The sequence below is a fragment of the Vanderwaltozyma polyspora genome, genomic scaffold (genome assembly GCF_000150035.1).
Source record: "Vanderwaltozyma polyspora DSM 70294 KpolScaffold1054 genomic scaffold, whole genome shotgun sequence".
Lineage (NCBI taxonomy): Eukaryota > Fungi > Ascomycota > Saccharomycetes > Saccharomycetales > Saccharomycetaceae > Vanderwaltozyma > Vanderwaltozyma polyspora.
This window is the reverse complement of record NW_001834677.1, coordinates 155,623-168,866: the sequence shown is the minus strand read 5'-3', so window position 1 is coordinate 168,866 and position 13,244 is coordinate 155,623. Positions and strand designations below refer to the sequence as shown.

Sequence of the window (13,244 nt, the reverse complement as noted above, 5' to 3'; positions counted from 1 at the left end):
CACTATATACTTAGATATTTATGTCCTTCCTTTCCCTGAATACAACTAGGCAGAGATAAAGATTCATTCTTGCCGTGAAAAAACTCCGAAGACAACTAATTAAAGATACTTATTATAAATGAAGATTTCTTCACCTTGATATTCTTTTAGCCCCTCACTTTTTGTTTTTCAACACTTGGAAAATATACGTAATGTTTTTTTGTATGCATGTATTATCTTATGACACATATAAATAAAACTTTTTTTAATAAGAAACGATTATTAACAGTACCCATAAACCCTTGACAAGATTGGGAAGAAAAATTTCACAATAGAAACAAAATATTCGGATTTTCTCTAATAAAAATAATCCGGGTTTTCTCTGATATTATAATTTCTTTTTTGGTTATATTTCCTTTTTTCTTTGTTTTCCTTTACATACTTAAAAAAAGTGCCACTTCTGGTGAGAAATAAGGCACAATTTTACTGACCAAAGGCTCTATAGTCCAGTCGCCTCTTATTCTAAACTATTTTACGTATGACTGGTTACTTTAACAATACAGTGTTTTAGTAAGTGTAGAATCTCTCTCCATTTAATTGTAATCGAATTGTTGGTAATGCTTCAGAGTTATGCAATAAGGTTATATATTTTTAAGGAAACTCAATATTATACATATATTATTATCTCTAAAATATTGTATAAAAATTGAATAATTGAGCTACTTCAAAACTGTAACTCAAGAAAAAAAAAATTATCGGTAAGCAAATAAATATACGTAATTTGTTTACCACTCACTGCGCAGGACTATATCCTATTCCATTATCCTGAAATGACTACGCAATTTAAGTCCACCACAACATTCAAAACAACAGTAAAATAATTTCCAATTTAAAATTAGATAGAGTACTTCAAATAATTATATGCTAATAAAATTTAAATAACACTATTTTCCTTATTGAGTAAAATTAGCTAATAAGCTGGGCTATCTGTTTGTAATAGCATACCGTATTATCCACTTATTAATAAAATGAAATGAGAACAACTGCTTTCAGTAATAGTGGATAAGAATACTTAATCCTAAGTGAGATACCATCAATATTTTTATTTGTTATTTTTATATGATGTGAAATTTAGATATAATATATCCCTAAGCGAAATTGATGGAAAGTGAATTCCTATAGTTTGATTACAAGGAATGATAGTTATAGATTTGTGGTGTTGGATATACTTCAAGATTGAAGCAGAAGGTAATTGAATAATCTACAATTATAAATAGTTGTTGGGTGTGTTTTTTATCTAAATTTCAAGTTTTATTAGGTGCAAATCCTATCCTCTCACATCTAACTATTTCCAAACTTATCGCTCATAGTTGTAAAAGGCTCGTTTTTTATTAGTTATTTTAAAATATTAGGTCAGTGAACTTTCGCAACGTTTTTGTATTCTTTAAATAGAAACATTAAGCCCATACCAATCCATAAAATCGGATTAATATTGTTAGCCAAAAATAAATCTACAATTTGCAGCCCAATAATACTTGATAAACAAAAATTTAAAATACTATCGCAATTGTTTCTGTCTATTAACAATTAAAAATGATGTGCCTCCATGTTGAATTGGTGCCAATTTAATAATAAGAATATCTGAGTTCATATGTTTGAAAAATGAAGAGCATTTATGGTGTTAAAATCTCTTGAAATCACTTATCAAATACAAATTTCGAAATAATAACGGTTCGAATGGATATCTTATATTTATTTTGAAGATAATTGAAAAATAAACTATTTTTAAAAATAGAACTTAAGAAACCCATTAATGATGGATATTAAATTTCCCACTTTGTTACAGTATATTTTAATAAAATTAGATGTGAACGAATTAAATTATGAGGTGGAAGTAAGAAACTGGTCTGGGGTAACCTATTATATTCTGTTTAAAATATGTAATGGATTCATTTCCATGGCAAATGATATTTTTGAAATGAAACCAATAGTAATCTCTAAAGAATATTTATATGTATATAATCAAATGGTAAGTATTCCTTTCTCAAAAAAGGTAAAATCGGTTTTTTTATGTTATTGACAAAACCCATGGGTAAATTCTTCACAATAAAAACCATTATTAGCAATTTCAATACTTTTGTAGAGTTGAGAATTCGTGTTCGACCAAATGGAATTTTATGAGGATTAGTTATGAAATGGAATTAACATTCACATACAATAATAGAATGGGATCGAAATGCTACCATATCGAAGGTTTTTCCTGATCTAGAAAATACAGTAAGGAGAGATTGGGATGGAATTGAGTACTCATAACATTCTAGAGAGATGATTAAGAATTAAACGCAAATATTTTACTGAAAAACATTATTTTCTTTCTTAGGTTATTGAATTCCTAAAATCATAGATAACTTGATATGTCAACTGAATTACATTGTTTTAAGTTGTTTTGAATATGATTCTGAAAAGGAATAATTCTCCTTAAAATAATAATTTTAACAATAGTTTGAGTAACTAAGATATTTATAGTCCTTATATAGTGAATTATTTAAAGTTGCCCTGTTATCAATCTCTAAATATTTTTTCAAAACTTCGGAAACTTTGAATGTTTACTTTGTTCTAAACCTTGATTTAGTTATTTATGCTCTCAACTATGATAGTGACACATTTTACAATTAATTATAGCATTCTGCTTAACTACCCTTGATAGAAAAGTCAGTTCTTAGTCAAAGGTTATCACAAACTATCGGATGAACAATCGATCTATTATGCTGTTTGTAGAATGAAATACTATGAAATGATACTCTTTTTCCAAAAGCTTGATGAAACAATTTTGACCAAAGAAGAATCCTGTAATTTTTTAAAACGTTTATAAACAAGAATTTGAGAATGGATAGAAATAAGTCATTGTCCAAATGATGCGAAACTCAATTAACCGTTCTAAAATTGGTAATAAAATTGGACTACTTTGAAGACTTTAGATTAGACTCTTAAAATCTAAATGAGGAACTGGATAGTTCATATCTCTTATTGGTCTGGTTGTTTTCCAAGTTTATCTTTCCTAACTCCATAACAATATTATTATATCACATACACAAGTATATGTGTATTGAAGATTTACTTTATGATTCTAATTTGCTATTTATTTATATCCACTTAGGAATATATACATATGGTGGAGGTGTAATATAACGGAATAATTATAATTACAGGGACATCACTCATTATCTAATAGTCCTATCAACCTAGACTCGGGAAAATCAAATATCAAGATTACAATATTGGAAATATAAGGTTTTAAGATTTTTCTTTTTGCTAGTATTTCCTTATTCTATATTTATTTCACTCTGTTAGTAAATAATTACAATAAAGGTGCATATCAGGGCATTGGACGATGTGTTAATTAAAACGCATTTTACATTATATAACAGAACCTATAATGCATCCATAAAGGTTAAAAAAAAATTCCTCCAATTGACTAACTTGACACAAAAATTAATAGTTAAATACTTTTTCGAAACATTTTATTTCAATATACTCTAATCGGAAAATTGTCGAGATTACTCTTCAATGGGACTATGTTGATCACTTGTAAGTACAGATCTGAAGCCAAGAACCTACATAAATGTAAGAAGAGAAGGTTGATTTAGAAATTCAATTTAATCTAGTAAACAAAACCTTTATAAGGTCTGAACCATTCTTTAATTTAGATATAAATTGATCGGCGCAAAATAGTTTAGGGTTCTGCTTAAAAATTAAACTAAAGCTATTACGATAACATTTTTCTCAACAAGTTATTTGTTTCTTTTTATAGCTGGTAGGAATTAAATAAGATTGCATCTATAAGATCTTTTTTCTGAAATTTTAGTATATCAATATGGTAAGATAGTCATTATATTGTCTCCTTTACCCTTGGGATCTTCGTTGCAATTTCCTAATAATTGGATTAGAAACAGTTACGGTCATTCAAGATAACAGTTACGGTTATTTTACTTCAAGAAATATTTATATGCTCTACTTATTTAATGATAAAGTTTGTGTAAATTTTGTATAAAATTATATCGTATTGAAGGTATTATTTTAGTTCTTTTCAGCCAGAAGTATTTAAAGTTGTTTTATGTTTAGTAACAAATTTCTGTTAAAAATGTTTTTTTTCGTTATGATCCTTAATAAAAAATGGAAATGGCAAAACAAAAGGATAAACTCTAAGTACGGGTTGCAATACATTTATCATCTTTCAGGAATATATCAGAGCTATATAATATCTATTATCCATTATACCTGTAAAGTAATCTAATCTAGATTTTGTTTTATAAGAATAATTTTTGAGAAATTAATTTTTTAACCTTACCGATATAGAACAATATTGTGCTTTTATATAACCATTGTAAGATATTTAAAATTTGATAGAGATGAAATTGTAGAGAATCATTTGTTTGTTGCTTAACTGCATCTTCATCAAGTTAGATTCTTTATTTGTTTCCAAGGACATCATTGTGGAGCTGATATTGATCCGGTGTATTAAAATATATAATATTCACATGGAAATATATTTCATATGATAAGTGTCAATTAAGATCTTATCATTTCTTATATACAGTATTTGAAAAGTTTTAATATCAGAAAGAACACTTTTGTGTAGGTCACACTTCCTTATCCTTTATGAATAGTGTTGTGATGAGTATGGCTTACGCGTCACCTCATAATTCTGACAGCTATATTGACACAGATTCCAAACTGAGAAGGAACTGTTAACAGTTTCGAAGTTATTATTATTTATTTATTGATCCATTGTGAGACTATATTATTGTATATTATTTTCTTACTTTGTACATTAGAAAGAGAAGATATATAATTCTTTATTAATATATATACTTATTAACCAGTACTAGTCTTCACCATACAGACGAATAGAATAAAGCCACACCAGCATTTATTTAACGTACAATTACTAAATATATATAAACTGAAGATTCAAATGGAGATCAACAAAGAATACCATATAAGGAGATCACCTGATTTACATCACTTAAAATCCACATAAAGAAATATGTGATCAATTATTTACTTTATGGTTCTGTATATAAACCTTGATTTTAATCCATTATATAATGTTATGTAGCATATTTTACTCAAATTCAAAAAAAACTCTTCCTCCATATACCGTTCAAATCTATTATCATTCTGTTCTTATTTCAGTATCAATATATCTATTTATACTATTTATGATATAGTGATATGCTGCGCTGCGCTTTATTTTGTCCTTAATAACAATTGAAAATAAATGAACTATATTTGTCACAAGTACCCGAAACTAATAATACTTGAAATATACAAAAATCCAAAAACAGTTTATACTATATAATTTAATTTAATTTAATTCAAGTAGTTTAGTTAAAAAAAAATACGCAAGTTCAGATAAAAAAATTTCTTTTTGTTGATATAACACTAGGGATATAAAAATAAATATTTATTACAATTGCAATACTTTGAGAATACTTTAATTTATATAAAATGAGTTATGTTGCTTAAATGAATATCAGAACAAAACACACAAAATAAATGATACCCCAACAGAAAGTAAATATCCAACTGAATTTATATTAGCTTTACCTTCAAAACTTTGAATAGTATTAGTCGTATTGACAAACAATGATGAAGCTACAGTATGATAAGTTGTAATTTGGGATATCATAGCTTCGTTAGTAGTTGTGACATGTGATTTAACAATACTTGTTTCCGAAAAACTAAAAGTCGGTGATACTTCTGTTACTTTTAATATCGATGTTGTCGATGATCCCAAAATATCCTCTCCATTACTATTATTAGATTGAGAATTTAAAGCAGAGTTTTTGGAAATAGATGTTGTCGTTAAATAATGAGTACTCTTGGAATCAGCGGTGGTATATGCACAAGGCACTGTAACTGTTCGTGTAATAACATTTCCAACTGAATCTGTTATGGTCGAATAAGTAATAGTTTCAGAGGAAGAGGGTTTTATTTTTTCTGAAGTTGAACATAATGAAGTTGAAGTACATGTGACGGTATTTAATTCAGTTTCAGTAACTGTTTCAAAATTGTTAACTAAAGTCGAAATTTGGCTCGATGAATTGTGATAAGCCAATTGACTAGTCAATTGAATACTCTGAATTGTTGAGTGTTCACTTTCCACAGAGGAGGTAACCAGAGGAGCATTAGAAGATTGTTTCTGAACTATAAAAATAGTTTCAATGTAAATATCTCCATTAGATTTTGTAACTGTTTTTGTCAAAGTAGATGCCGTCGTCAATAAAGTGTTAGATCCTTCAATGAAACTTGTTTTTTCAGTTTGAAATACTGGTAACATTACCAGGTATATGGTACTGGTAACTTCGGATCCATTTTCAATCACAGTAGTAAGAATAGTAGAATAAGTTGTTGTGTAGCTAACTAAACCATGCGTGAAAACCATTTTTGTCGTTTTGGAAATTGGTGTTTGAACGTAGTAAATAGTGTGCGTCGTTTCGTTGCTCTCATCATCGGTTAATGTTGTCAAGAAAGTAGAATAGGTACTGGTTCCATTAAAGCTACCACCTTGGTAGTGAGTAGAGACTAAATTGTGTATCGGAGTTTTTACAAAGTATATTGTATCGGTTGTTTCATTACCGTCGATTCCAGTTAAAGTAGTAACGAAAGTCGAATATGTAGTAGTCTCTTCAATTGAGGCACCAGTAACATTCAATTTTGTCATTATAACAATTGGTGTTTGAACGTAAAATGTTATTCTTGTCAATTCCACGCCGTTGGAATCTGTTGTAATACTTTTTGCAGTAGAATATGTAGTGGTACCAATTACGGAAGCAGCTAATTTTTCGGTATAGTAAACTTCATTAATTGGAGTCTTCACGTAATATACTGTTTCTGTAATTTCAGTACCATCAAAATGAGTTATCGTACTAACTGCGGTCGAGAATGTGGTTGGCTTGTCGATAGAACCAGCACCATAAATGAATGAGATGGAACGAATAATTGGCGTATTGACGAAATAGATAGTTTCGGTAGTATAGGAACCATCATGTCCATAAATAGTGGTGACAGAAGTCGAGTAAGTTTCATTTGAGCTTACCGAAGCTGCCTGGTAGTTGGTAGAGGTAGTGGCAATGATTGGGGTCTTGACATAGTAAACGGTCTCAGTTGTTTCGACACCACTGGCATCAACGAAAGTAGTATATGATGTGGAGTAGGTAGTGGAAGAACTAACAGAGGCAGCTATGAATGTGATAGAGGTGGAACGAATAATTGGTGTGTGCACAAAGTAGACGGTTTCAGTGGTTACAAGCCCATCAGTACCAGTGGCAGTGGCAACAGAAGTCGAGTAAGTTTCATTTGAGCTTACCGAAGCTGCCTGGTAGTTGGTAGAGGTAGTGGCAATGATTGGGGTCTTGACATAGTAAACGGTCTCAGTTGTTTCGACACCATTGGCATCAACGAAAGTAGTATATGATGTGGAGTAGGTAGTGGAAGAACTAACAGAGGCAGCTGTGAATGTGATAGAGGTGGAACGAATAATTGGTGTGTGCACAAAGTAGACAGTTTCAGTTGTATAAGAACCGTCAAGTCCATAAATAGTGGTGACAGAAGTCGAGTAAGTTTCATTTGAGCTTACCGAAGCTGCCTGGTAGTTGGTAGAGGTAGTGGCAATGATTGGGGTCTTGACATAGTAAACGGTCTCAGTTGTTTCGACACCACTGGCATCAACGAAAGTAGTATATGATGTGGAGTAGGTAGTGGAAGAACTAACAGAGGCAGCTGTGAATGTGATAGAGGTGGAACGAATAATTGGTGTGTGCACAAAGTAGACGGTTTCAGTGGTTACAAGCCCATCAGTACCAGTGGCAGTGGCAACAGAAGTCGAGTAAGTTTCATCTGAGCTTACCGAAGCTGCCTGGTAGTTGGTAGAGGTAGTGGCAATGATTGGGGTCTTGACATAGTAAACGGTCTCAGTTGTTTCGACACCACTGGCATCAACGAAAGTAGTATATGATGTGGAGTAGGTAGTGGAAGAACTAACAGAGGCAGCTGTGAATGTGATAGAGGTGGAACGAATAATTGGTGTGTGCACAAAGTAGACAGTTTCAGTTGTATAAGAACCGTCAAGTCCATAAATAGTGGTGACAGAAGTCGAGTAAGTTTCATTTGAGCTTACCGAAGCTGCCTGGTAGTTGGTAGAGGTAGTGGCAATGATTGGGGTCTTGACATAGTAAACGGTCTCAGTTGTTTCGACACCATTGGCATCAACGAAAGTAGTATATGATGTGGAGTAGGTAGTGGAAGAACTAACAGAGGCAGCTGTGAATGTGATAGAGGTGGAACGAATAATTGGTGTGTGCACAAAGTAGACAGTTTCAGTTGTATAAGAACCGTCAAGTCCATAAATAGTGGTGACAGAAGTCGAGTAAGTTTCATTTGAGCTTACCGAAGCTGCCTGGTAGTTGGTAGAGGTAGTGGCAATGATTGGGGTCTTGACATAGTAAACGGTCTCAGTTGTTTCGACACCACTGGCATCAACGAAAGTAGTATATGATGTGGAGTAGGTAGTGGAAGAACTAACAGAGGCAGCTATGAATGTGATAGAGGTGGAACGAATAATTGGTGTGTGCACAAAGTAGACGGTTTCAGTGGTTACAAGCCCATCAGTACCAGTGGCAGTGGCAACAGAAGTCGAGTAAGTTTCATTTGAGCTTACCGAAGCTGCCTGGTAGTTGGTAGAGGTAGTGGCAATGATTGGGGTCTTGACATAGTAAACGGTCTCAGTTGTTTCGACACCATTGGCATCAACGAAAGTAGTATATGATGTGGAGTAGGTAGTGGAAGAACTAACAGAGGCAGCTGTGAATGTGATAGAGGTGGAACGAATAATTGGTGTGTGCACAAAGTAGACGGTTTCAGTGGTTACAAGCCCATCAGTACCAGTGGCAGTGGCAACAGAAGTCGAGTAAGTTTCATTTGAGCTTACCGAAGCTGCCTGGTAGTTGGTAGAGGTAGTGGCAATGATTGGGGTCTTGACATAGTAAACGGTCTCAGTTGTTTCGACACCACTGGCATCAACGAAAGTAGTATATGATGTGGAGTAGGTAGTGGAAGAACTAACAGAGGCAGCTGTGAATGTGATAGAGGTGGAACGAATAATTGGTGTGTGCACAAAGTAGACGGTTTCAGTGGTTACAAGCCCATCAGCACCTGTGGTAGTATATATTGTGGTTGAATAAGTAGTAATCATGCTTACTGAAGAACCAATAATTTTGGTTGATACAGTGGTAATACTAGGAGTCTGGATGAAAAAAGTGACTTCTGTAGTCTCTTTACCATCAGATCCCAGTATAGTTGTAAGGCTAGTTTCATATGTGGTAGTTAGACCAGCTGGCCCTGGTTTAAAGTTTGTTGAGGTAACTACAATACTTGGGGTTTGAATATAGTATATAGTTTCAGTAGTTTCATTACCATTGTTATCGGTATTGACTGTAATTAAGGTGGATAAGGTACTGGTAAGTCCCTCAGCACCTGGAGTGTAACTCGATTTTGTCGTGTAAAAGAAAGGCTTTTGAATAAAGTACACTGTATCAACGTATTTTTCACCATTGTCATCAGTAAAGTAAAGAGTAGTTGTTGAAAAGGTAAACGTTGTACCCGGTGCCCCAGCAGAATACGTGGAAGATGTTGTAGCTAAACCCAAGAAACTAACTTTAACATATGCTGCTAAATATTTTGAGCCTTGATCATTTGTCAAAGTCACATACTCAGTTGAATAAGTTGTAAATACTGAAGTCAGAGATGCAGATGTACATATTGAAATGGAGGATAACAAAACCAATAATAATGCAAGAACATTATGCCCAGCATTTAGAAAACTGAACATTTTCTAAGTGGTTTAGATATTTCCTACACTAATATGTTGATTGAATTAGAGATTATTCAAATGTTCATAACATATAATAAAACAATAAAAGTAAAACAAGTTTATGAATTTTATTTGATTTGGAACTCATTTTATTATATATAATCAATAAACATTCTTAGTAAAAAATTCTAAAGAAGGAACTTTAGTAATTTGCTGCAAAGTGAATATTCTTAATATGTTCTAAAATTTTCTTCTGTAAATTTGTTATGAGGTTTACTTCTTGTTTTCTGGAGATGTCGACATTTGGAAGAAGAAGGGGATTGAAGAAAGTAAATTGACTGAGAATTTCCTGCAAAGAACTTCGAAAGATCCAGTTTAATAATACTAACATACATATTACAATATTTCAAATAGAAAAAAAACATTCATAAATAGAAAGAAGCTAGTAATAATCTGACACTCTCGACAACAGAAGGGCGAACATACAAGTCATTTGCTCATTGGCTTATTTAGTAATACATCGTGTTGCTGGTCTTCCTTGACAGGAAGAAGAAGAATGGACTAACTAATTTTGCTTGATCTCTACAATCATTATTTGCGATTAATTTCGTGGAATCATTAAAACTATTTTAATTATTATTATTGGAACAAAAAACAATAGAAGTAGCAGAGACCAAGATTATTCATAAATAATGACCTTTTTCTGAAGCTAAAGAATACAAGAACTATAAGAAAGAGATGCAGCAATGGAATTGAGATCAATTCGATTCGTTCAGCATAGAAATTATTTTCAAATCTTAACCTTCCAGGGTACTTTCATCTTTTTTATTTTTTATTTCTTAAAATTGTTCCACCTAATATTTCTTTTAATAAATGAATGTTAAACTTTTTTTCCAATTAGTACAAATTATTAAGTAGAAATCTATAATCTAAACATATTTAACAAAATGAGAAAGTGAAAAGAAGAAAGGTGCAAAAAACTCGAAAAAAAGGACACTTTTAAGAAACAGAGCAGGAGTGTCCGAAAATGGAAATTCTTGAGAGATACAAAATGACAGAAAAAGAAATAAAATAATACAATTTGAATACGACTTTCCGGTTGTGGTAATGCTACCTCCAATCTCTGCATCCATTTAATGGTGGAGTTTAGTTCAATTCCGTGTAGCATCCGTGTATAGTAAGGAATCTTGAAAAGTTTACTATGGACAAAATCGATATTACCAGGACAAACTAAAGGATATTTAAATTTTAATTGATAAAAATGCACAGCAATTGCAGTTTTTTTAGGAACTGCAAAGCAACGAGAGGAAGGACAAAATGATTGAATCACTGTGAGTAATATAATCTTAGAAATGCAACCGGGATCTCAATTGCTACATCTTCTTAAGTTTCCTAAGAGCATCGTCAAGGACTGTTAGGAATAATTTCTATAAAACTATTATTATTTTGGGAATATGTGATGTTCGTGGAAGCAGAGACATCAAAAAAGAAAGGAAATGTACATTTTTGTTTAAATAAAAACAAAAAACATCAAGGCAAAGCTAAGGAGAAAAGCAGGAGCACCAGCAGTAATGGATAATTACGTTCTTGCGAAAAAAAAATAAAATTGAATTCTACTCATTTGAGAAAAAGGTCCTTATGGTAAAAAAAATATCTGAGAAAGATATGCCAATTTGTCTTGGTAATTTAAAATTTTTGATTTTACAAATCTTAATAACGTAATTTTTTCACGATCCTTTTACTTTCTAATGTAGTTTTCAGTATGTCGCTTCTTATCTATTTCCCAAAATTTCACGGAGGTCATTAATGTGAGTACTTAATGAAAACTATACAAAACATATTTGATAGATTAGGTATTAATACATGAATAGTGATTGGGTTTTATGTCAAGTTTATCATAATGAATAGATGAAAGTAATTACTTGGGAAACTATTTTTGTACTTTTGGCAAAATAATCGGCGATACTCTGTTAGAGTTCTTAAATTGACAGCCATATAGAGGGTACAATATCAATTAGATTTTGAAATAATATGGACATACTAAATTTAATTGAATTTGTATAATATTGGTCTTGTAGTAGTATGAAAATTAAAAGCAACTCTAAACATCTGCATCAAATATTAAGAAATTTTGGATTTTATTCTATACATATATGGGTATTAATTAGCAATATTTTGAGGAATATATATGGTACATTAATGCTGTATATCTCTGATATAAAATGAATTATCAAATATCGTCGAACGGGGGTCATTCACCTTAAATAAATTGACAATACCAAGCACATTTTAGGGTAATTAAAGATTACAGATTTTGCTCGTGTAATAATATTACGTGGAATATATATAGTTGTAATTAAAATAATAGAAATGTTTGCTTTGTTAGAGTAAAAAGAACGTCATGAAGCTGTATAAAGGTAATATTGGAATAAAGAGGAGAACGTGTCGACTCTCTCTCTATACCTTAGATAATGAAAGATTTAAGAGTTATATCTTGGAATGAATTACCAGTGTTAACATTACCAGTGATAAGAGTTGTACCTGCAATTGAAATTTATGAGAGAACTTTTTACTGCGAGTTCAATTACTGATGCTGACAGAAAGCTATATAGAGAGAAATTGATATTAGCCTGTCCTAATCATCGATTGGAATTCTACACTATCAAAGAGAAAGTACTCGCTGGGGATGCTAATGGCACTAACCGTTTAAATAATAATATCAATAATAGCAGATGAAATGAAAATACCACTACCACATATACTCTTGGCAGTACTCAGTATCAACTCTGTAAGAAATATCCAACACCTAATGGAGTAGAATCAGAAAATTCTACAATTAACCTCGCTTCCGATGGCAATTGCTTTAACCTTGCAGAATATTTTATTACAACTTTATTGAAATCGAAGGCCTTGTCCAAAATAAGTTTTAATATGTCGACTGGATTCCTGGAAGCAGTAATGCAACCTCCCTCCCTTTCGAAGGAATATGATTCTATAAGACAAACTATTTCGAATATATACCAATCTGTCCCCCAAACCAGGAAAATACAAGCACATAAATTGATAGATGATTACTATAATAGGCAAGAGAATCTGTCGATACTTCCTTCTTATATAACACTAGAAATGGTCAATGAGCTTAAAGAGCTCAAGGAACAGTTGTTGAAGTTATTGTCTGTCTCATCAAGGAATGAGATATCTCAAAATGAAAAGCAATGGACGAATAATTTTAATGCTACTCATACTCCTACATCTGCGGGACAACCTACTAGAAGGAAGCGAGTGGTGATAAATGATGGTGAAGTGAATGGAAATGTGAATAATGGTATTGGGAATCAACGCAGAAAGAGGCAATTAAGATCAAAACGCAAGTAAGGCAAACGATAGAAAA

The 13,244-nt window shown here is 31.9% G+C and overlaps 1 protein-coding gene across 1 annotated transcript; it reads right to left on the bottom strand.

The window, feature by feature from the left end:
• Positions 1-5,515: 5,515 nt before the first annotated feature.
• On the bottom strand, positions 5,516-9,871 carry Kpol_1054p63 (uncharacterized protein; the record flags this gene model as incomplete). The annotated part of the gene is made up of 1 exon (XM_001645822.1): positions 5,516-9,871. One exon carries the CDS (start codon positions 9,869-9,871, stop codon positions 5,516-5,518), a length of 4,356 nt encoding a protein of 1,451 aa, XP_001645872.1.
• Between the last annotated feature and the right edge of the window lie 3,373 nt (positions 9,872-13,244).